General features: G+C 52.0%; 1 protein-coding gene across 1 annotated transcript; it reads left to right on the top strand.

Moving 5' to 3' along the window:
* Positions 1-893: 893 nt before the first annotated feature.
* LOC114782579 (leucine-rich repeats and immunoglobulin-like domains protein 1) lies at positions 894-24640 on the top strand. Its single transcript, XM_028968428.1, has 18 exons — positions 894-1573; positions 7935-8006; positions 8529-8603; positions 12319-12456; positions 12533-12676; positions 13422-13565; positions 14747-14890; positions 15340-15483; positions 16874-16954; positions 18382-18453; positions 19027-19098; positions 19173-19336; positions 19429-19749; positions 21413-21694; positions 22531-22965; positions 23052-23183; positions 23266-23487; positions 23559-24640. Exons 1-18 carry the CDS (start codon positions 1389-1391, stop codon positions 23681-23683), a joined length of 2952 nt encoding a protein of 983 aa, XP_028824261.1. The 5' UTR covers positions 894-1388; the 3' UTR covers positions 23684-24640.
* The last annotated feature ends 49 nt before the right edge of the window (positions 24641-24689 follow it).

Here is a 24689-nt window from a genome sequence, read left to right as displayed (position 1 = left end):
ATCCCCAGCCTGAACGGTCCGACTCTCCTCCAGATCCTCCACGCTTCACACCTTTCTCATCCCTCTCCGGCCAGATGGCACAGACGGGGTCCCTCATCTGGCACACGAACTGACCCCCAACTCTGCCTGGTGCTGGCGTAGAGAGAGAGGAGGAAAAAAACAAGGAAGAGCTTCTGCTGCGGAACATTCCTGAACCCATGGCCTCGCCGGGCCTAAGATTAACCCTGCCGCTCTGACCCGCATGTCACACAAAAGTTATTTGTACACCAAATAATTTACAGCTGGGCCGCGTTCGAATAAATCACCGGAGGAGACGCGTCAATGGTGCCCCGAAAATAGTCCTCCGGAATACCTGCACCGCATGCCACTTCGGCGAAAGAGCAGGAAAGGCAGCGGCGCGTGGCTGGGATGGCACTGACTGGGGTGACACGGTGAAGGACAGTGGTGTCCAGGTGGCGTCCAGCTCAGGATGCATCATCCCTTCTGAGGAATCACTTCGGAGACATTTCCATGTGAGATGCATGATGGTGGACCTCTCACTTATTACGTAATAATATTTTTTATTTTTAAGTGTTAATTAGATTTTAATAGACTAACATGTTCTTGTTCAGGTTGCTGTTGTCATTTTTTCCTGATTAAAAAGCGCAGGAGAACCGCGCAGCTGCGCCTTTAAGGCCGGAAGGAGGCGAGGCGCGTTCACACCCGGGGTGGGAAAGATGGGCGGGGCCTGAGCGCTGTGAGTGACAGATGGCTCCGGCAGAGTCCAACTATGGGCCGCCTGAGAATTCCAAACGGGCCAATGGGAAGGCGCGCTCGCCCGCCCCTTGCGGTCGGCCAGCCAATCGGCGCGGCGGGTGGGCGGGGCCTGCGCCGTCTCCAGCGTGGGACGGAGGACGCGGGGAAAGAAGGAAAGTGAAGCGCGGAGGAGGAAGACGGGATTTCGGCTGGAGTTCAAACTTTCCGCTTCGTGACTGGATCCCGCGGACAAAACCTGCGTCTGGAGACCTGGAAACTTTTTTTGGAACTTTTAGGAACCGGGCCGGGACCGTCCGGGGAATCCGAGGATCTGCCGCGACTTGGGAGCATGTTGGTGGGACGCGGTTCGGTCCGTGGCCGTGAAACGGGACCTCTTTCTCCCCCATCGCCCACCGAGGCGTAGAACCCGAGCACGCCCGGACCGCACGGACCCGTTTCAGCCTTTTAAGGAGAAGTTGACCGGGTCTCACCCCGGTTCGGTTCCCGGGACCGGAGCCATGCGGCGGCGCCTTCCTCTCCGTCCCTTGCCCGTGTGACACGTCGCGTTTGGACCGAACCTCCGCGATCCCAGAACCCCGGACCCCCCCGAGCCGAAGTTCCGCCACCGCAGACACTCGAATCCCGGACACAAAATGGCGGCGTCCGCGGCTCGGATCCTGCGCCTGGTTCTGGTTCTGGCTCTGGCGCTGCTCGGCCCCGGCTCGGGTTCGGACGCGCCGTGCCCGGGAAGCTGCACCTGCACGGCGGACCGGGTGGACTGCAGCGGTCTGGACCTGACGGAGATCCCGCGGGACCTGCCGAGCCGGACCGGCGCGCTGTAGGTCCAAGTCCGCACACTTATACGCGGTTCCGCTCGCCCGCTTTATTCTGGAATAAATTGTCCCGGTTCTGTTACTCTCGGTGGGGTCCGTCACCCCGAAAACGGCAGAATTTACATCCAATCTACTCACTTTATAAAGTTCTGACTGCGCGTTTTTATCGGGGTTCTGCAGGGTTCAACTTAAGGAAACAGGTGGTCTCCTGGTTCTTGAGAGAGTTTTTTGTATGTATTTTTATTTACTGGATCTCCTGGTCCTTGTGTGGTGGGTTTTATTTACTGGATCTCCTGGTCCTTGTGTGGTGGTTTTATTTACTGGATCTCCTGGTCCTTGTGAGATGGTTTTATTTACTGGATCTCCTGGTCCTTGTGTGGTGGGTTTTATTTACTGGATCTCCTGGTCCTTGTGAGATGGTTTTATTTACTGGATCTCCTGGTCCTTGTGTGGTGGGTTTTATTTACTGGATCTCCTGGTCCTTGTGAGATGGTTTTATTTACTGGATCTCCTGGTCCTTGTGAGATGGTTTTTGTACAGACCAAAAGTCTGGACACATCTTCTCATTCATGTTTTCACTTATTTCACCTTTTTTTGTTAAGTCCAGAACTCCACATGTGTTCATTCATAGTTTTGATGCCTTCAGTGAGAATCTACCAACGTAAATGGTCATGAAGATAAAGAAAACACGTTGAATGATGGCCTGTAGTGTATTTTTCTTTAGTGGATCACCTGTTCCTTGTGAGGTGTGTGTGTGGATATTATATATAAATTTAGGGGATCTTTTGGTCCTTGCGACACGGTTTTTGTATGTATTATTTTATTTAGCGGATCCTCTGGTCCTCATTATTTTGTGTGGAGTTTTTGTCAAGTGTTGGGGTGTAAACTGTAGGGTCCCTCGAAGCCCATTGAGACGTACTGTATGTGATTATGGGATATATAGGAAGTAAATGTTGATGATGTGCTATTTTTGGTTGAGGTTGCCTGCTTCTCTGTGGATTCGAGGTGTTCCGAGCAGCTGTCACCTGTGAAACGGGACGGGGAATTGAGCTGAAATGGTGGCATGTTGTGATGTCCACTTGTGTGGGAGAAGATTTACACAGCCCAAATGGTCAATGTCATGGTCAGGGTTTCTAGTGACCCCTGTGTATTGATGCATCTTATCAATAATCAGTTTTTTATCTTTTAATACCGCGTAACGTTCACCGCGATGACGAAAGAACGGATTCCAGTGTGAAGGGCAGGAAACCAAACCGGTTTAAGTTTGCTCTTCTCTGATTGGGAGCAGAGTGTTCTCGTTCAGAACAGAACTAGAACCGATACATTTAAAACCCGTAAGTTTGAAGGTCTGGAGAAGGTGTATGCAGGGCTGCTGTAGTTATCACCCGCGTTCTGCTCTTTGCTTCGTCGTAATTGGACTGTTAGTATAGTTGGATATTTATCAGATTGCTGTAATTTGTTGTATTTTACATTTTTGTCCCATCGTACCGTATCTGGCCGGCAGACGGATTTAGAAGAGCAGGATTAGTAGGTCCTCCGCCGCTGATGTATGTGGCCGTAAACGGCGCTTTATGGCAGGAAGAAGCGCCGCGCTGTGCCGTCTTCATAAACGGCCGCCGCTGACATCACTTCACACTTCCAGAGAGCGAAGTTCACGCGGCGCTTATCAGCGGCGAAGACGGGCAGATGAAGCGGGAAAATGAGCTCACTTGTCTGTCTTTACCCGCCCTGCACAGCTAGTAACTTCACACCAGCGCCGTTCCTCCTGCTCTCATCTTCATTTTCATTCACTTCCAGCCATCACTGACATACACATTTACAGCATTTACCAGACGTCCTTATACAGGGACAGTCCCCCCTGTCTTGCTCAGGGACACAGTGGTAGACTACTACAATTTGTCCAGAAATACTCAATATGCGGATGTTCCAATTTATACTTCCAGAGTGTAATTATGGTATTTTGGATTTAAAAAAGCAGGAAAAGAGGGGTGGTATGAAGGAGAGGAGCACAAAGTCCCAGGTTCAAACCGCACTTACTACCATTTTGTCCCTGAGTGTCTCCAGGGGGGAAATGTCCCTGTAACTACTGATTTGTCATGGCCTGATCTTGGAGGGCCAGTGGACGTACAGATTTTTCATGCAGTCACATGAATCAATCACATTATTATTAGTATTATTATTGATAATGAATAGGACATTGGCGTGGTGGTGGTGGTGGCGCTCTGTGGGAGGCAGCCTGTTAGGACTAGGGTGAAAGGGCCTTCTGTCAGTGTGGGCGTGTAGTGTGGGGTTGGAAGTCGGAGGTCAGGTGGGGTCAGTGAGTGGGTGGCTGAGTGGCATTGCCCCCCCTCCCCCACTGTGCCCCACCCGGCCCCCAGCAGAACTTTGTCAGCTGTGGAGAGTTTGGAGAGGGACCGATCTAACCAGATATATCACTAATAAAGCAGACAGTTCTTTTGTGTGTGTGTGTGCGTAAAGGAAAGAGTTCACTTATCGCTCCAGGGTCATACAGTAGGTGTGAAAGTAATCTGATAAGATGGAGGTTAAAATCCAGCGTGGAGGAGGAAAGAACTGGGCCTTGTGTAAACACTACCTCTGCAGGCCAATCAGAGTAGCTGCCGCTCCCCGACCTCGTTTCTCACCAACGAGAGATTGAGTAGCTTTTACTCTTTCACTTCCTCCCTCCCTCCCTCACCTTACTACAAAAGCAGCCCAAACCAACAAAACCTCCCTTTTTCATTGGGTTGCAGCCCTTCTTCTTGTATCTGTCATGTTGAGAGGAAAAAAAAAAAGGATAGCAGAATTAGTGTATTAATATAGCGTGGAAGCAATATGTGGTGCATCACCATACTGAACACTGTCAGAATCACCCTGGAACGATGGCATCGCCATGACTGTTCATTCTGTCACCTTGCAGCATCTTCCACCGGGTTCAGGGTGTCAGAGGGAATATGGTCATATATTGCTTCATCATTATATTATAGTGATGAAGTGCAACTGTTCTGTACAAAGTGGCCTGGTTCGGTACGACTGTTCTGTACGAAGTGGCCTGGTTCGGCGGCATGGTTCGGTACGACTGTTCTGTACGAAGTGGCATGGTTCAGTACGACTGTTCTGTACGAAGCGGCCTGGTTCGGTACGACTGTTCTGTACGAAGCGGCCTGGTTCGGTACGACTGTTCTGTACGAAGTGGCCTGGTTCGGTACGACTGTTCTGTACGAAGTGGCATGGTTCGGTACGACTGTTCTGTACGAAGTGGCCTGGTTCGGTACGACTGTTCTGTACGAAGCGGCCTGGTTCGGTACGACTGTTCTGTACGAAGTGGCATGGTTCAGTACGACTGTTCTGTACGAAGCGGCCTGGTTCGGTACGACTGTTCTGTACGAAGCGGCCTGGTTCGGTACGACTGTTCTGTACGAAGCGGCTCGACTCGTCGCCTGGTTTGGCACGACTGTTCTGTACAAAGTGACCTGGTTCGGTACGACTGTTCTGTACGAAGCGGCATGGTTCGGTACGACTGTTCTGTACGAAGCGGCCTGGTTCGGTACGACTGTTCTGTACGAAGCGGCCTGGTTCGGTACGACTGTTCTGTACGAAGCGGCCTGGTTCGGTACGACTGTTCTGTACGAAGCGGCCTGGTTCGGTACGACTGTTCTGTACGAATCGGCCTGGATCGGTACGACTGTTCTGTACGAAGCGGCCTGGATCGGCACGACTGTTCTGTACGAAGTGGCTCGACTCGTCGCCTGGTTTGGTACGACTGTTCTGTACGAAGCGGCCTGGTTCGGTACGACTGTTCTGTACGAAGCGGCCTGGATCGGTACGACTGTTCTGTACGAAGCGGCCTGGTTCGGTACGACTGTTCTGTACGAAGCGGCCTGGTTCGGTACGACTGTTCTGTACGAAGCGGCCTGGATCGGTACGACTGTTCTGTACGAAGTGGCTCGACTCGTCGCCTGGTTTGGCACGACTGTTCTGTACGAAGCGGCCTGGTTCGGTACGACTGTTCTGTACGAAGCGGCCTGGATCGGTACGACTGTTCTGTACGAAGTGGCTCGACTCGTCGCCTGGTTTGGCACGACTGTTCTGTACGAAGCGGCCTGGTTCGGTACGACTGTTCTGTACGAAGCGGCCTGGATCGGTACGACTGTTCTGTACGAAGCGGCCTGGTTCGGTACGACTGTTCTGTACGAAGCGGCCTGGTTCGGTACGACTGTTCTGTACGAAGCGGCCTGGTTCGGTACGACTGTTCTGTACGAAGCGGCCTGGTTCGGTACGACTGTTCTGTACGAAGCGGCCTGGTTCGGTACGACTGTTCTGTACGAAGCGGCCTGGTTCGGTACGACTGTTCTGTACGAAGCGGCCTGGTTCGGTACGACTGTTCTGTACGAATCGGCCTGGATCGGTACGACTGTTCTGTACGAAGCGGCCTGGATCGGCACGACTGTTCTGTACGAAGTGGCTCGACTCGTCGCCTGGTTTGGCACGACTGTTCTGTACGAAGCGGCCTGGTTCGGTACGACTGTTCTGTACGAAGCGGCCTGGTTCGGTACGACTGTTCTGTACGAAGCGGCCTGGATCGGTACGACTGTTCTGTACGAAGTGGCTCGACTCGTCGCCTGGTTTGGCACGACTGTTCTGTACGAAGCGGCCTGGTTCGGTACGACTGTTCTGTACGAAGCGGCCTGGTTCGGTACGACTGTTCTGTACGAAGCGGCCTGGATCGGTACGACTGTTCTGTACGAAGTGGCTCGACTCGTCGCCTGGTTTGGCACGACTGTTCTGTACGAAGCGGCCTGGTTCGGTACGACTGTTCTGTACGAAGCGGCCTGGATCGGTACGACTGTTCTGTACGAAGCGGCCTGGTTCGGTACGACTGTTCTGTACGAAGCGGCCTGGTTCGGTACGACTGTTCTGTACGAAGCGGCCTGGTTCGGTACGACTGTTCTGTACGAAGCGGCCTGGTTCGGTACGACTGTTCTGTACGAAGCGGCCTGGATCGGTACGACTGTTCTGTACGAAGTGGCTCGACTCGTCGCCTGGTTTGGCACGACTGTTCTGTACGAAGCGGCCTGGTTCGGTACGACTGTTCTGTACGAAGCGGCCTGGATCGGTACGACTGTTCTGTACGAAGTGGCTCGACTCGTCGCCTGGTTTGGCACGACTGTTCTGTACGAAGCGGCCTGGTTCGGTACGACTGTTCTGTACGAAGCGGCCTGGATCGGTACGACTGTTCTGTACGAAGTGGCTCGACTCGTCGCCTGGTTTGGCACGACTGTTCTGTACGAAGCGGCCTGGTTCAGTACAACTGTTCTATATGAAGTGGTCTGCAGATGTTTTATGCGTTTTCGCAGGTTGTGGTTTAAGCGGCTGCTGGAACGCGTTGGTTTTGCAGCCGTATCTGCTGCTGCTGCTGCTTACCGTAACAGATTAGCGGCGGGTGGCGCGTCCCTCCAGTGGAATTCCTGCCTCCCAGCACAGCCGACGTGAGGGAACCCTGCAATTTTTCACTTTGCTTCAGTATAATTAGGTAATTGCCTCCTGTTACAGGGACGGCAATTTTGCAATCCATGACACAATGGCGGTGGGTGATTCTGCTTGTCAAAGCAATGGCTTCAGGGCAGAACACACATACAGAGGCCATCTTGTTCCTCATTTGTCACACTTTTACAGCCAGCAGAATGTTTCTGCTGATCTGATCGTTTGTGAGCCGAGTCCTGCACTTGTCCTTCTGAGTTTCTGCTTTCCAATTCCTCCTGGTGTGAGATGTTGCCCATCTTCCTGAACTACTCCTGTGTTCCTCCCAGGTGTGATCACTACATGAACGATCACCTGAGGCCTGTTCAGACCTGCACTGTTGTCCGTGAGAACATGCGTGTTGGAATATGTTGGACTGGGTTCAGGAGCTTCTGAGGACCGGTCCCTGAAACATTGGTCCCTCACCTCAACCACCATGGTGGAATATTTGAATATGGTTCTTCATCAGCAGTTTAGACGTACACATAGTTGTATTTTGCCAGGTGTGTGTGTGTGTGTGTGTGTGTGTGTGTGTTTGACCACCCCAGCAGCTCTGATAACGTCCTCCAAGTCCTTGACAGCTGGTGAGACGCAAGAGATCCCTCTCCAGCACTGAAGTATGTTTAGATATCGTACCGTAATCAATCACCAGCATTTCAGCAGCGTGTCCCTCATGGAGCTCACAGCTGACCAGCTGCTCTGCCCCCCCCCCCCCATCACCACGCACACCAACAGCGTTTAATTATCTCTGTGTAACGATCGATTTCTGCGTCTGAAAGTGTATTTAATTCTGTGAGTATCTGCAGTGACCTGATCCTCCTGGCTTTCTCTGTCTTTCTCTATCGCCAGTAACCTGAGCCACAATAAACTGGCAGAAGTCCAGACCGACGCGCTGTCCGGCCTCCCCAGCCTGCGAGAAGTGTGAGTATCCCGGTCCATCTCCACCTGCAGGTTCACATTTACAGCATTTACCTGTGCCAGGGACAGTCCCCCCCCCGGAGACACACTCGGGGTTAAGTGTCCTGCTCAGGGACACGATGGTAGTAAGTGGGGTTTGAACCCGCTAGGCTACTACCACCGTGATACGCACGTTACCATCACCGCCAGTCTTCAGGTTGGAAATCAGCCAGTAGGAGTTCAAGAGAATAACTTTTTTTTTTTTTTTTTTTGGGGGGGGGGGACCTCCAAAGTTAAAATGTGTTTGTGGGTAATGTTACATTTTGATTCTATTTATTGACGGACCCCCTCAGTCACCATGTGGTCTTGGTATTTCCATAGAGGAAATATCTCATCCAGCTAAAATTCCCGCTGCTGGAGCTGGACCCCTGTGTGAACTCCGACCCCAGAGCTGGGAACGCTTCCACCACCTGCTTTCTCACGAGCTCGGTCCGTCCAGCCGATAAACACAGATCCTCACAACATGTCTCATGTCTTCGTGTGCAGGAGGTTGGACCACAACGAGCTGACTGCGATCCCGTCTTTCGGAGACGCGTCTTCCAAAATCGTCCTGCTCCATCTGTAAGTACCCGGAACGCGTCCCTTCCCGAGTCCGAGCATCACGGTGTGCGGACGCTGCTGCTGCATCCACAGTGCTTCACTCGGCCCATCGTGAACGTGTCCCTCACGGGTGGAGATCAAACCCGGCCTGCAGGGATCGCCTTCGCTGGCATCCCGCTGGAGATTTACTGCCCTATTTGGGGAGAGTGAATTTCTGAGTGTGTGTGTGTGTGTGTGTGTGTGCAGTCACACAGAGCTGTGAGCTCTCTGCCCTTTGAATAGTCTCTCACACACACACACACACACACACACACACACTCTCTGCTGTGACCCCCATCCTCTCTGGTCGTAGAGAATTTCCAGTTTCAGAGCGTGAAGGTTTCAGTTTCCCTGCCCTCCATTGGCCCGGCGGCCCATAATGCCGCAGGGTTCGGATATGTGCCGCTACGACAGTAAATGTTATTGCAGGGGGTGGCCGGAGTGGGGAATTCGGAGCAGCTCCGTGTTTTGGAAGATGGGGGGTGGGCTTCTTTTTTTGGTCTGGGTCGATGCCTGTTGCTATGGAGGGCTGTATGTCTGCAGTGCATGCTGGGAAGACATAACTTCTCAAAGCTGCACAGCTGAAAGCAGCAGAAAGCCACAGCTGCCGTCGTCAGTCACCGAGCTTACTGTAAACGAGAGAGGGGCGGGGCCAGGCATGTGTGACATCACCCTAGTTACAGCCAGAGACCCCTCCCCCTCGGTCCGCACCCCGGATCCTGTTCGGAGCGCGCTGCTCCACCAAATTCCTCTCCACTTGGTTCACCGGCTGGAATGTCGTCAGACGGCAGCGTTCCGTGTTCTCCTGGAGCGGCGGGTTTATGGTGGAAACATCACAGTAGGCTGCAATGTAAATTATTGATTAACCAATTCATGTTTACAGAACTGCATCTATGATCCCCAATAATTATTATTTTCATAAACATTATTTCACAACGATGTTAGAAAATGTTAGAGGGCCAGTGGTGGCCTAGCGGTTAAGGTAGCGACCGGTTGCCGGTTCGAATCTCGATCCGCCAAGGTGCCACTGAGCAAAGCACCGTCCCCACACACTGCTCACTCAGGGGACACATTTCACTGTGTGCACCGTGTGCTGTGCTGCTGTGTATCGCTTCACTCTCTCAATCACTCAATCAAAAGGGTTTTCACAAACTAGTAGTTATGAAATTAAACTAGTATAAAATAAAAGCCGCTTCGGATGGCTGCAGTGTTAACAGTATTGATCTTCACATTATCAATTATTATTGATATGTTGTCCAGCCCTCTGTAAACGGGCTTTTGATGCGGCTGAACGGGCCTCTGTGGTTCTTGGCAGCTCGTGTGGTCCTGAACGGGCCTCTGTGGTTCTTGGCAGGTCCAGATCTTGGCCGATTTTTCTCATCTTCTCACTTCTGGAGTCCATCAAGCAGTTAAGCCAATCACAGCGGCGCGGAGCAGCTAACGCGCTAATCCCCGGCTTCAACCGGGATTAATCAGTGGAGCCAGATCAAGTGCGGCGGTCCCACCACACAAACAGTCACACGGGTGACGGGCGGGGCTTTCCCCCCTCCAGATCAGCAGCTGTTGACCCCCGCGGACCCGCCGCTGCGGTGAGCCTCCGCTTCGCAGGAACTTCCTGTAGGGCCCCGGGGCCAGGACTGGTTTGTTCAGGTGTGGAGAGACCCAGACCCCCTCGGCCCGGCTCGCTACTTACGAACTATCGGTTTATCACGTTACGTGGTTATTTTACATATTACGTCTGGTAACTCCTGGTTGTCGGTATTTCGGTAGGTCGCAGGGTGAGACTGGTTACCCTCCTGGTAGACTCGGCCCGGCTCGCTACGTACGAACGATCGGTTTATTACATTACGTGGTTATTTTACATCTGGTAACTCCTGGTTGTCGGTATGTCGGGGGGTCGCAGGGTGAGATTGGTTACCGTCCTGGTAGCCTCGGCCCAGCTCGCTACGTACGAACGATCGGTTTATTACATTACGTGGTTATTTTACGTCTGGTAACTCCTGGTTGTCGGTATGTCGGGGGGTCGCAGGGTGAGACTGGTTACTGTCCTGGTAGCGTCGGCCCGGCTCGCTACGTACGAACGATCGGTTTATTACATTACGTGGTTATTTTACGTCTGGTAACTCCTGGTTGTCGGGGGGTCGCAGGGTGAGACTGGTTACCGTCCTGGTAGCGTCGGCCCGGCTCGCTACGTACGAACGATCGGTTTATTACATTACGTGGTTATTTTACGTCTGGTAACTCCTGGTTGTCGGTATGTCAGGGGGGTTGCAGGGTGAGACTGGTTACCGTCCTGGTAGCCTCGGCCCGGCTCGCTAAGTACGAACGATCGGTTTATTACATTACGTGGTTATTTTACGTCTGGTAACTCCTGGTTGTCGGGGGGTCGGGGGGTCGCAGGGTGAGACTGGTTACCGTCCTGGTAGCCTCGGCCCGGCTCGCTAAGTACGAACGATCGGTTTATTACATTACGTGGTTATTTTACGTCTGGTAACTGCTGGTTGTCGGGGGGTCGGGGGGTCGCAGGGTGAGACTGGTTACCGTCCTGGTAGCCTCGGCCCGGCTCGCTAAGTACGAACGATCGGTTTATTACATTACGTGGTTATTTTACGTCTGGTAACTGCTGGTTGTCGGGGGGTCGGGGGGTCGCAGGGTGAGACTGGTTACCGTCCTGGTAGCCTTGGCCCGGCTCGCTAAGTACGAATGATCGGTTTATTACATTACGTGGTTATTTTACGTCTGGTAACTCCTGGTTGTCGGGGGGTCGCAGGGTGAGACTGGTTACCGTCCTGGTAGCGTCGGCCCGGCTCGCTACGTACGAACGATCGGTTTATTACATTACGTGGTTATTTTACGTCTGGCAACTCCTGGTTGTCGGTATGTCTGGGGGTCGCAGGGTGAGACTGGTTACCGTCCTGGTAGCGTCGGCCCGGCTCGCTACGTACGAACGATCGGTTTATTACATTACGTGGTTATTTTACGTCTGGTAACTCCTGGTTGTCGGTATGTCTGGGGGTCGCAGGGTGAGACTGGTTACCGTCCTGGTAGCGTCGGCCCGGCTCGCTAAGTACGAACGATCGGTTTATTACATTACGTGGTTATTTTACGTCTGGTAACTGCTGGTTGTCGGTATGTCGGGGGGTCGCAGGGTGAGACTGGTTACCGTCCTGGTAGTGTCGGCCCGGCTCGCTAAGTACGAACGATCGGTTTATTACATTACGTGGTTATTTTACGTCTGGCAACTCCTGGTTGTCGGTATGTCTGGGGGTCGCAGGGTGAGACTGGTTACCGTCCTGGTAGCCTCGGCCCGGCTCGCTGTGCGTGAAGGTAAATAACGGGAAGTGTCTGGAATTCTGGCGGACTGAAAAGACGATCTCTCTCCTCGCCGAGGCGGTGGAACTGGACCAGAACCCAAATAAATGGCAGATGTGGCGAGACGGCGACCTGCCGCTTTCTCAGGCTGCTGCAGGGGATTGTGGGGAGGAAGAGGGCTTCCCTGGAGGAACGTCTGCCTTCCACAGCTGTCTGATTATCCGTATTAAACCTGCACGTCTACAAACGTCTACAAACGTTCTCATTAGAGCAAAAAACGGAATCCTTTTACTGTTAAATAATTTACAGGACGTTTTTTTTTACGCGAAGGACCGCTTTGTCCCCACGCACACCGTAGCTGAGCTGCTCCGCTTTCCCCCTGCAGGCAGCATAATAAGATCAGCAGCGTGGACGGCCGGCTGCTGAAGCCGCTCGTCGCCCTGGAGACGCTGGACCTGAGCAACAATGACCTCACCGAGCTGCGCGCCCACTGCTTTCCTGCCGGCCTGCGGATCCGCGAGCTGTGAGTGAACTAGAACTTTCTACAGAGATGTGTGGTAGGTGTGAGGGTTTAATTCTCCAGTATTAATATGCTTCAGGTTCCTGGCGAGCAATAAGATTGTCCAGATGGAGGCGGGAGCGCTGGACCGGCTCTCCAGCAGCCTGCAGGTTCTGCGGCTGAACAGGAACCGCCTGAGCCAGATCCCCATCAAAGCCTTCCAGCTCGGTCACCTCGCTCAGCTGTGAGTACCTGGACGAGGGCTGCTGATGCTTTTTACGTAGTGGATTACATCGCAATGAAGTCGGTTTTTGCTCTGCTTTGTAGCGGCTGGAAATGCTGGAGCTGAAATGCTGTATGGACGCTTTGATTTGTCCCAATGTGCAAAAATCGATAATCGAATCGTGACACCAGTCAAGGGTCACACCTCTGCGCGAGACTGACCTTCAGTCCAGCTGTAGTACCAGATACGTAAATGTCCAAACCAACTCTTCTGTTTCCATAGTAACATGCCGGGTTGTAGAAGACGTGTCTGGCCTGAGGTCCCCTCCATCCATACCTCAGCACTCGCTGCCTGGCTGTAACTGGACCCGGCTCCTTTGTAAATCAGGGCTCCCACTTTGTCTGCCCTGTGATACACGTCCCCACCCCCCCACCCCCCCGGTCCCAGTGGCCATTGTTCCCCAGGTGGCCGGAGTGACACCGAATCTCTGGCTGCTTGTGGCAACATGGAGTGTACAATGGCCGTCCTTTAGATGCTGTCGGGCGGTGATGTCACGGCTCACACACCTGGTGCTCTTGTGTGTGATGTAGCAGGAATACGATACGAATGGCCTTTTTTTGCCCGTGTTTATTTGCTGTGCTGCGCCCATGATGCTCAGCTGTCACTCGAGTGTTTGGTTCCACTGAAGGGCTGCTGTTTTGTGTTGTGGGTACATCTGTCACACTGGCTTTCAGGTGGATGATGTGGGTGTGTGCCTTGCCTGCAGGGAGCTGAGCAGAAACAAGCTGCGGATGATTGAGGGTCTGACCTTCCAGGGCCTGGATGGCCTGGAGGTGCTGAAGCTGCAGAGGAACAACATCAGCAAGCTGACAGACGGGGCCTTCTGGGGTCTGTCCAAGATGAGAGCGCTGTGAGTTCCTCAGCAAATTCATGGTCTTCAGAACAAGAATACAATACATTATAATGCAGATACTGCAGTTATAAAGAGGAAAAAGCATTTAAAAAATACAGACGCTGCGGCCGTGACTAGTAAAACATACGTTTACGATATAGAAATACAGACGATGCGGCTGTTACGCATAAAAAACACGTTAACGTTACAGAAATACAGACGATGTGGTCGTTACGGGTAAAAAGTATGTTAACGTTCCGGGTAAAAAGTACGTTAACGTTACAGAAATACAGACGATGTGGTCGTTACGGGTAAAAAGTATGTTAACGTTCCGGGTAAAAAGTACGTTAACGTTACAGAAAAACAGACGATGCGGCCGTGACTATTAAAACGTACGTTTACGATATAGAAATACAGACGATGCGGCTGTTACGCATAAAAAACATGTTAACGTTACAGAAATACAGACGATGCGGTCGTTACGGGTAAAAAGTATGTTAACGTTACGGGTAAAAAGTACGTTAACGTTACAGAAAAGCAGACGATGCGGCCGTTACGGGTAAAAAGTATGTTAACGTTACGGGTAAAAAGTACGTTAACGTTACTGAAAAACAGACGATGCGGCCGTGACTATTAAAACGTACGTTTACGATATAGAAATACAGACGATGCGGTCGTTACGGGTAAAAAGTATGTTAACGTTACGGGTAAAAAGTACGTTAACGTTACAGAAAAGCAGACGATGCGGCCGTTCCGGGTAAAAAGTACATTAACGTTATGGGTAAAAAGTACGTTAACGTTACTGAAAAACAGACGATGCGGCCGTTCCGGGTAAAAAGTACATTAACGTTACGGGTAAAAAGTACGTTAACGTTACTGAAAAACAGACGATGCGGCCGTTCCGGGTAAAAAGTACATTAACGTTATGGGTAAAAGGTACGTTAATGTTACAGAAATACAGACAATGCGGCCATTATGCATAAAAACACATTAACGTTACAGAAATAGACCATGTATGTAATGAACTTACATGAACGTTCATTTTACTGTTGAAAAACACTTATGTAATTATGCAACAATGTCTCTATTAATTTATGTAAACTAATCAATTAATAGCCAAATGATTTAAATAACGTAATTCTACTAAAATAATTATGTGTCTTGAATAATGCTCCTAATTGTTCGATGATAATCTTCAGGCACCTGGACTACAACAGCCTGAGGGAGGTGAACAGCGGTTCTCTGTACGGCCTGTCCTCCCTGCTGCAGCTCTTCCTCAGCAACAACTCCATCTCCCACATCAACCCCGACGGGTGGAGGTTCTGCCAGAAGCTGCGTGAGCTGTGAGTGACAGTCCCAGGCCCCGCCCCCTCTGGATAATAAACCCCCTTTATCCCTAAATGAGGGGCAGATTGGCAGCCCTTAAGCGCTTGAAGAGCTCGTTTTATTCACCTCTCAAAAACGTACACAGCCAAAGCGTGTAATCTTCTGTCGGGATGAATAGCCGACTTTTCCCGTTCTATGAATGAAATATTGTCCCAGTTTCCCCTCGGGCTGAGTGTTCTGTACCACACCCACACGCCGGCTTCCATTAATACAAACCACAATTAGCCTTCCGCACCTCCCTGATGGTGCCGCGCTGTGGCGGTGGGTTGATAGGGTTTTATTAGAGGGTTTTACGACGTCTCCGTCCACAGGACTGTCCCCGCGCTCGGCTCTGATTGATTCCCCTGAGTGGCCACCACCCCAAAAACTGTTCCTAATAAACTGGCCGTTTTCTAACTGCCCGCAGGAACCTGTCCTACAACAACCTGACTCGTCTGGACGAAGCGAGCCTGGCGGTGCTGGGAGACCTGCACACGCTGCGTCTGGGACACAACGCCATCGGCCACGTCACCGAGGGGGCATTCCGGGGTCTCCGGACCCTTCGCAACCTGTAAGTCTTCATGAACCCCAACAGAAAACCCTGAACTCGCCGGGCTCGATCCTGCATTTATTCGTCCTCGTCAGGGACAAACATTTTTAAAGCTCTTTCGTTTTTCCCGTTTTTGTCTGCTTGTTTGTTCCCACTGAACTTTGATCCACATGTGGCCTCCCAGGAGGATCTGAGTGGGGACAGGGGGGCGGGCGGGTCCCCGAGATCTTTCTCCAGCAGTACTGGAGGCTCGGAGTATACGAGGTGCAGTGCGAGGTGTAATAAGGGCTGTGAGGTAGGATGGTGCTACTCCATGTTTGGCTTTGTAGGCCAGCATCAGTATTTAGAACCTGATGCGTGCAGCTACTGGGAGCCGGTGGAGGGAACGTAGCAGAGGGGCGGTGTGGAGAACTTGGGAAGGTTGAAGATCAGTCGTGCAGCTGTGTGCAGCTACTGGGAGCCAGTGGAGGAACGTAGCAGAGGGGCGGTGTGGAGAACTTGGGAAGGTGCTGCTGCGTTCTGTATTAGTTGTAGAGGCCGGATGGAGCTGATTCTGGGGTTTTGGGAGCCGGTGGAGGGAACGTAGCAGAGGGGCGGTGTGGAGAACTTGGGAAGGTTGAAGATCAGTCGTGCTGCTGGTCCTGTATGAGTTGTAGAGGTCGGATGGAACATAGAGGTAGACCAGCTAGAAGGTAGTTACAGTAGTCCAGTCGTGAGGGTACTGAGGACTGATCCAGGATCTGGGTGGCCTGGGTTGGTAGATCAGGGCGGATTTATTCCGTATTTCCCCCCGTTTTCCTCCGCCGCTCTCGGCCAGCTCTAATTGAATCAGCCGGGCGGCGCAGCGTCCCGTCGGCGCGCTAAGCGGAGTGGGGGAGCTTTAATTGGAGCGCGCGTTTGGCCGGGGGTAGAAGTGCCGGAGCGGCCGGGTCCGGGGCCCGCGGGGTCAGCCCCCAGTGGCCCCGCCCTCCTGCGCCATCATTAACAAGCCGGGCCCCATTCATGGCCGGCCAGCCAGAAGGAATAGGAAATTGGCAGCGGGGGCTTTCAGGGTCTGAAAAGTCTTTTAACGGCGCCCAGACAAAGCGGAGCGCTCAGGAACGGCACCATTGTCTTCTGCCTCTTTTCTTCACAACGTTTCTTTCTTCAGGATTCAGGGAACTTTCTGTGTGTGTGTGTTTTTAATATCCGAGTATTCCAATTAAGCTCATTCCAGTTCTTCATATCCGAGTGTCTGCAGAACATGTTCTGCAGATGTAAATGTTGACTGTGAGATGTGCTGCTTCTCCCTGCTGATGGATGTGGGGACGAGAATGGGGAAACGGGCTGGGAAATGGGGTTTGTTAAGATTTTGGAAGCTGCACCTCCATCTCATCGCTCCCTCCCTTCCGCTTTTCTTCTCTCTCCACAGGGAGCTGGACCACAATGACATTTCAGGCACTATAGAGGACACCAATGGGGCCTTCGGTGGACTGGACAGCCTCAGCAAGCTGTGAGAGTCTCCCTCCATTCCTCCCTCCTTTTCTTCTCCTTCCCCCAACTCGGCATGTTGTATGGGGTCCTTTCAGAGGTCGGCCATTCTTCCTCCCCCAGCACTCCGCCTTGCCGGCAGGGGTGCGCTTATCCGCGCGGCCAACAAATTCCCACTCGTTTCCCCCAGTAGGCGCGGAGCGGCGTGAGCGATCCGAGGCTAGCGGGTGAAAGGTCACAGAACACGCTAGTGACGTATTTATGCCTCGTCACTCGTAATATTGTAATATAGGGGTGGTAGTGGCCTAGTGGGTAACACACTCGCCTATGAACCAGAAGACCCAGGTTCAAATCCCGCTTACTACCATTGTGTCCCTGAGCAAGACACTTAACCCTAAGATGCTCCAGGGGGGACTGTCCCTGTAACTACTGATTGTAAGTCGCTCTGGATAAGGGCGTCTGGTAAATGCTGTAAATGTAAATGTAATATTTAAATTGGAGCGAGAACCCAGACTGCTTCGGTCCCCGGGGTGGGGCCGTGAGGGGTCCCTCCGCCTTTCTCCCGTCCGGGGACAGGACATCAAAGTAATGGCCGCATGCTTTGTGTCTGTCCAAACGGGATCGGGAAATATGTGGTGGAGAGGATGATGGGAAAGGGGCCGTCACGCCGTCACCCTCAGAGTCAGGGGCGGGGCCAAAGGTGAGGTCTCTCTCCTGCCTGCCTCTGGCTGACCTGCGGCTCGGACGTCCCGCTGACAGGCGGCGCCGAGGCCTTTCCCCGCCTCACTGACAGAAGCTCTCCGCTCCACGGGCCCCCCGGGTACCTCCCAGCGCCATCTTCCTCCCCGCAACGCAAATGGAAGGTTCTGGACTCTAGAACAAGATATAGAACAAGTGAAATGACTCTTTTTATCGTGTTAAATATACACGGACTAGAAGGTTCCAGAACGTTGTGGTTTCAGTAAAAGTCGGTCCCTGTGATCCCTCTGGTCAGGAAACGGGGATTTCGGGAACTTCCCCCTGGATTGAAGTGTTTGGATGCTGGGGTCACCTCTGTGAATCGGGGGTCTGTTTTCTTCCTGCCGGGGGGCTGGTGGGCTTTTGAAGACCGGATTAGACCCCCAGAACGGGGCGAGCAGCTTGTTCACTGTTTGAACCCGGCTCCTGACAAGGCTACTTTTATTACTTTACAAGCCGCGTTGTCTTCCACCGCGAGGACGTGGCTCCGCCCTGTCATCGCTATTAAATTCTAATAAAGATAAAAGTGCGCTTTGAAGAGCTGCGCGCCGGGGCCCCGAATCCGCCCCTCGCCAAATCTCTACACAGTTCGGATTTCCAATACCTCCATCCCGCCGCTTATCAGATTCAGCCGCACTAATTGTTCTCTTTTCCCATCATGCCCCCCTCCCTGCGCCGCTCACCGCCGTCCTTCTGGTGTGGAAATGGCAGGACTCTGTTTGGAAACAAGATCAAGTCGGTGGCCAAGAAAGCCTTCTCCGGCCTGGAGGCCCTGCAGCACCTGTGAGTTTCCCAGCATGCCGCGCGGCCCTGCGGCGGCTGCCAAAAGTGGCTGCCTGAGAGGCCTGCTAGCGATTTAATAGCGTCTTTGTAAGCGGAGAAGCCGGCCGGCTTCGGGGGGCCAGCTGCCTCCGTCCAGGGGTGGTAGTAGCCTAGCGGGTAACACACTCGCCTATGAACCAGAAGACCCGGGTTCGAACCCCACTTACTACCATTGTGTCCCTGAGCAAGACACTTAACCCTAAGTTGCTCCAGGGGGGGACTGTCCCTGTAACTACTGATTGTAAGTCGCTCTGGATAAGGGCGTCTGGTAAATGCTGTAAATGTAAATGTCCTGGTCCCGGGGTGGAAACGGGATCGTTTGGAATCCCGTTATAATGCAGAGAGTAAATGGGGGAAAAGAGCTAAAATAGAAGGTGTGGTGGTGGTGGCCTAGCGGGTAACACACTCGCCAGGTTCACCCCACTTACTACCATCGTGTCTCCAGGGGGGGGACTGTCCCTGTAACTACTGCCTGGATACGGGCGTCTGGTAAACGCTGTAAATGTAAATAAAGACGTGTTATCTGCCATCCAGGAACCTGGGAGGGAACGCCATCCGTTCCATCCAGCTAGAGGCTTTCTCCAAGACGAGGAACCTCCAGACCCTGTGAGTTCCTATCGAGAACGGGGACGTCTGTCGGGACGTTTTTCGGGAGTTTTCACCCCCCCTCGTCTCTGCAGGGTGATCCAGAGCGACAGCTTCCTGTGCGACTGCCAGCTGCGCTGGTTCCCCGAGTGGCTGGTGGCACGGGGCTTGCAGGGCGGGGTCAGCGCCACGTGTGCCCACCCCGAGAGTCTTAAGGGCGCCAGCCTGTTCAGAGCGCCGGCCGAGCGCTTCGTGTGCGGTCAGTACCACTCCACGACCTTTAACCTTTCAAAGACACGCTGATGCCGATCAGCCTGTAAGTGACGGTGACGATGATGCTGTGACCTGCAGACGACCTTCCGAAGCCGCAGATCACCGTGCATCCCGAGTCCACCATCTCGGTTCTGGGGAAGGACGTCCGCCTGACCTGCACGGCGGCGAGCAGCAGCAGTTCCCCCATGACCTTCGCCTGGCGCAAGGACCAGGAGCTGCTGCGACACGCCCAGATGGAGAACTTCGCCCACGTCAGCACTCAGGACGGCGGGGTGATGCAGTACACCACCATCCTGCTCCTGCACCAGGTCACCTTCTCCCACGAGGGGCGCTACCAGTGCGTCATCAGCAACCACTTCGGCTCCTCCTACTCCAACAAGGCCCGCCTCACTGTCAATGGTAGGCTGACGAGGTTCGGGTCGGCTCGAGCTCGTGCACTACCATTCTTTTCCATACGATTTGCTGCTTGTAAATTAGTTTTTCGTAATTTCCTAATTGGTAAAAGGGCTTTGCATGCTGGGAATTAAGTTTTAAATGTACTTTTTTTTTTTTTTTTTATTGAAACGGTCGTTTGATGTGTCGTTGGCGTATGGTGATTTGTTTAATTATCGCGAGAGACGTAGATAAACCCTGATGACCCGCCGTGCCGCTGTTCCCACAGCCTTAAAATGATCTGGAATGTTCAGCTGTGAAAAAGCTGCGATTCCAGTGATGCAATGAATAGAATGGGAGAGGGCGGTAGTAGCCTAGCGGGTTACTACGAACCAGAAGACCCAGGTTCAAACCCCACTTACTACCATCATGTCCCTGAGCAAGACACTAAACCTTGAGTGTCTCCAGGGGGGGACTGTCCCTGTAACTACTGATTGTAAGTTGCTCTGGATAAGGGCGTCTGGTAAATGCTGTAAATGTAAATGGAACAAAATGGGGCGTCCAGTCATGGTTGCCAGACCCAGCCGTAGCATGGCGGGAATCTCTCCAATCTGGCCTGTCGGTGTGTCCAGCAGATGTGGACTGATGCCCGTCTGTAAATTACAGTTTCATTACAGAGCGTGTGTGTGTGAGTCTGTTTGTGAGCGTGTGTGAGTCTGTTTGTGAGCGTGTGTGAGTCTGTTTGTGAGCGTGTGTGAGTTTGTTTGTGAGCGTGTGTGAGTTTGTTTGTGAGCGTGTGTGAGTTTGTTTGTGAGCGTGTGTGAGTTTGTTTGTGAGCGTGTGTGAGTTTGCGTGTGTGAGCTTGTGTGTGAGTTTGCGTGTGTGAGCTTGTGTGTGAGTTTGTTTGCGTGTGTGAGCTTGTGTGTGAGTTTGTTTGCGTGTGTGAGCTTGTGTGTGAGTTTGTTTGCGTGTGTGAGCTTGTGTGTGAGTTTGTTTGCGTGTGTGTGTGTGTGTGTGTGTGTGTGTGTGTGAGTTTGTTTGTGTGTGTGTGTGTGTGTGTGTGTGAGTTTGTTTGTGTGTGTGTGTGTGTGTGTGTGTGTGTGTGTGAGTTTGTTTGTGTGTGTGTGTGTGAGCATGTGTGAGTTTGTTTGTGTGTGAGCATGTGTGAGTTTGTTTGTGTGTGTGAGTTAGTTTGTGTGAGTGTGTTTTTGTTTGTTTGTTTGTTTGTGAGCGTGTGTGAGTGTGTTTATAGTTGTGTGTATGTGTGTGTGAGCGTGTGTGAGTGTGTTTATAGTTGTGTGTATGTGTGTGTGAGCGTGTGTGAGTGTGTTTATAGTTGTGTGTGTGTGTGTGAGCGTGTGTGAGTGTGTTTATAGTTGTGTGTGTGAGCGTGTGTGAGTTTGTTTGTGTGTGTGAGCGTGTGTGAGTTTGTTTATAGTTGTGTGTATGAGTTTGTTTGTATGTGTGTGTGAGCGTGTGTGAGTTTGTTTATAGTTGTGTGTATGAGTTTGTTTGTATGTGTGTGTGAGCGTGTGTGAGTTTGTTTGTGTGTGTGAGCGTGTGTGAGTTTGTTTGTGTGTGTGAGCGTGTGTGAGTGTGTTTATAGTTGTGTGTGTGTGTGTGTGTGAGCGTGTGTGAGTGTGTTTATAGTTGTGTGTATGTGTGTGACGCTCTGCTCTCCTTCGCTCAGTGCTGCCCTCGTTCGTGAAGATGCCTCGTGACATCACCATCCGCACCGGCACCACGGCCCGCCTGGAGTGTGCCGCCAAGGGCCACCCGACTCCGCAGATCGCCTGGCAGAAGGACGGCGGCACCGACTTCCCCGCTGCCCGCGAGCGCCGCATGCACGTCATGCCCGACGACGACGTCTTCTTCATCATGGACGTGAAGCCGGAGGACATGGGCACGTACAGCTGCACCGCCAAGAACACGGCGGGCACCGTCTCCGCCAACGCCACCCTCACTGTGCTGGGTATGGCTCTCTCTCTCTCTCTCTCTCTGTGTGTGTGTGTGTGTGTGTGTGTGTGTGTCTGGGGGGGGGGGGGGGGTTGCCAGTGGAATGTTGTTTTGTTTGCTGCAGCTGTGGCCTTGTGCTGGGGGCTAAAGGTCAAAGGTCAGCAGAGAGGTCGCCTAAGGGGCACGAAACTCACAGAGCTTTGTGTGTCACCATTTCTGGGACGTTCTCTGAGAGGGGGTGTTGGGTGGTGGCAGGAAGTTGTGCACCCTCCCTCTCCAGTTGAGATGGGGGCGGGGTTAGTAGACATGTATTTGATTTTAGATCATATTCATATTTTAGATCATATTCAGGATCCTATTCATATTTTAGATCATATTTTTAGATCATATTCAGGACCATATTTCCATATTTTGGATCATATTCAGGACCATGTTTCCATATTTTTAGATCATATTTAGGACCATATTTCCATAGTTTTGGATCATATTCAGGACCATATTTCCATATTTTTAGATTATATTCAGGACCATATTTCCATATTTTTAGATTATATTCAGGACCATATTTCCATATTTTTAGATCATATTCAGGACCATATTTCTATATTTTTAGATCATATTCAGGACCATATTTCTATATTTTTAGATCATATTCAGGACCGTATTCATATTTTTAGATCATATTCAGGACCATATTTCCATATTTTTATATTATATTCAGGACCATGTTTCCATATTTTGGATCATATTCAGGACCATATTTCCATATTTTTATATTATATTCAGGACCATATTCATATTTTGGATCATATTCAGGACCGTATTTCCATATTTGGCTGTGTTGTCGTACAGAGACGCCTCACCTGGCGCAGGACCTGGAGGACAGGAGCGTGGTGGTGGGGGAGACGGTGGCGCTGCAGTGTAAGGCCCTGGGCAGCCCCGCCCCCCGCATCACCTGGCTGCGCGGCGACGAGCCGCTGCGCCCCGGCGACCGCCACCACTTCACCGCCGGCAACCAGCTGCTGATCATCCGCAGCGCCGCCCTGGACGACGCCGGCCGCTACACCTGCCTGATGTCCAACACGCTGGGCACCGAGCGCGCCCACTGCCAGCTCAGCGTCCAGCGCCGCGCCCACGCCTGCCTGGCCGCGCCCGGCCCCAGCACCATCACCGTGGGGATCATCGTCATCGCCGTGGTAACCAGCATCGTGGTGACCTCGCTGGTGTGGGTTTGCATCATCTACCAGACGAGGAAGAAGGGCGAGGAGTGCAGCATCACCAACACTGGTCCGTCTCCATGGAAACGGGCCGCCTGCAGTACACCACCGCGGCGTTTTCCTTCTCTAACCTTCTCCGTGTGGTTCTCCTTGCAGATGAGACAATCATCCCTCCTGACGTCCCGAGCTACCTGTCCTCGCAGGGAACGCTGTCCGAGCGCCAGGACGTCTGTGTCCGGGTGGAGTCGAGTGCAGGGTCCCAACCCAACGGCCACATCAACTCTAACGGTACGTCTTCCTCGCTTCTGAAGATCATGTTTTGAGGGTGTATCCTGGTGAGATACTCAAAGTTCTCCACACGTTCCTGCAGCCTTCGATGGGCCTGTCTGCACTGACTGTCTGGAGAACTTCTCCTCCAAGCCCCCAGAGTTCATCCAGCAGGAGCTGGACTACCAGAAGAGCCACCCTCCCACGGGGTACAGCAGCGTCCCCACAGAAGACATGATGGGCACCCCCAATGGTGTCCGAAGGGAACCTCAAGCCCCGACCTTCCCCAGCAACCACGACCGGATATGTCCTGGTGGCCCAGAAGGTGAAGCAGATGAAGACTCCTCCACTTACTGCATTATTACTCCATACGTCAACTTTCATTTTTCTTCTCAGGTTCCTTCCACCGACATGGTCAACCACCCTCTCTGTCCCTGTCACTCGTCACCGACTGTGGGTCAGAGGTCACACAGACTCTCCTGTCCAATGGACACGTTCCCCGAGACGCCCTGAGCGACTGACGCTGTCCCCACCCCTCTTTCTCTGCACTGAGAGCTGCTACCTCAGACCGGGAGGGGCGCCGAGGAGGAGGGAGGAGGGGGCGGAGCTTGTGCGGGCGCGGTTCCACGCGAGCGTTGTGGCTGTATATAAATCCTTAAATCTTCCCAAGGGAGCTTTCATTCGTAGAAAAATGTCTTGCATTTGAAGCATGCAAATGTGGGGAATATTGTACAGCGGGAGGGTGAGTGCTAGTGTCCCATAAAGATTGTACATAAGAGTTTTCATATATGAATATATAAAAAAAATATATAACTTTTACAAAGAGTATTTTGGTTTTATTCTGTGCATGAATAGAACGGAGTGATGCTTTTTTTAATAATGAAAATCAACTGTGGTGCCTTAACACATGAACAAAGAACGCAGGAACCCGAACCCCAATAATGGACTTTTTAAAAAAAAAAAAAAAAAAAAACAACTCCTGCATTCTGTCACTTTTTTGAAGGAAGAGATTCGATATATTTGTGAAATTTTTAAGCACTTTGCTCCGATTTTAAGTTTTTAAAATGCAGATAAAAGGTGGAATCAGGTCTCTTCCATCTGTTACAGTACCGAGTTCTCCCCTCCGTTCTTCTAGAAGCTTCAGACATGAACGCGGCTTCTTCCAAAAGCAACTCTGGTTTCCTTTAACGACAAGAAAGAAGCGCGACGTTGCCAAACTCGAAAAGGGAAAAAGCTGAGACCTGGACTGACTTGAAAGGAAGGGACATGGGACCTTGCAGGCAGGAAACGGGACTTTTATTCTGTGAAGATGCTAACTTGTGAAACGTAGTCCTACCAAATGTGAGCTGACCTCTGGTTCCTTTTTTTTCTTTTTAATGTCTCACTTTAATTTATTTTAAGAGAGAGTAAAAGTCCTCTAAACGTGGTGTCTAACATGGCTTGTGTTTCATTATTAAAGTCACATTTGCTACTTCAAATGAAGCTTCTCTCTCGTGTTCTGTTTTATGGAGAAAATAATATGGATAT

Source organism: Denticeps clupeoides, unplaced genomic scaffold (genome assembly GCF_900700375.1).
Source record: "Denticeps clupeoides unplaced genomic scaffold, fDenClu1.1, whole genome shotgun sequence".
NCBI classification, from domain to species: domain Eukaryota; kingdom Metazoa; phylum Chordata; class Actinopteri; order Clupeiformes; family Denticipitidae; genus Denticeps; species Denticeps clupeoides.
This window is presented reverse-complemented; position numbering and strand designations above follow the sequence as displayed.

What these genes read in the sequence shown, in the direction of transcription:
- LOC114782579 (XM_028968428.1), top strand. Translation starts at nt 1,389, where the DNA reads ATGGCGGCGTCCGCGGCTCGGATCCTGCGCCTGGTTCTGGTTCTGGCT. An exon ending in CTGTCCAAGATGAGAGCGCT is followed by an intron (nt 13,566 to 14,746) that starts GTGAGTTCCTCA and finishes GATAATCTTCAG; the next exon opens with GCACCTGGACTACAACAGCC. An exon ending in CTGGACAGCCTCAGCAAGCT is followed by an intron (nt 16,955 to 18,381) that starts GTGAGAGTCTCC and finishes TGGAAATGGCAG; the next exon opens with GACTCTGTTTGGAAACAAGA.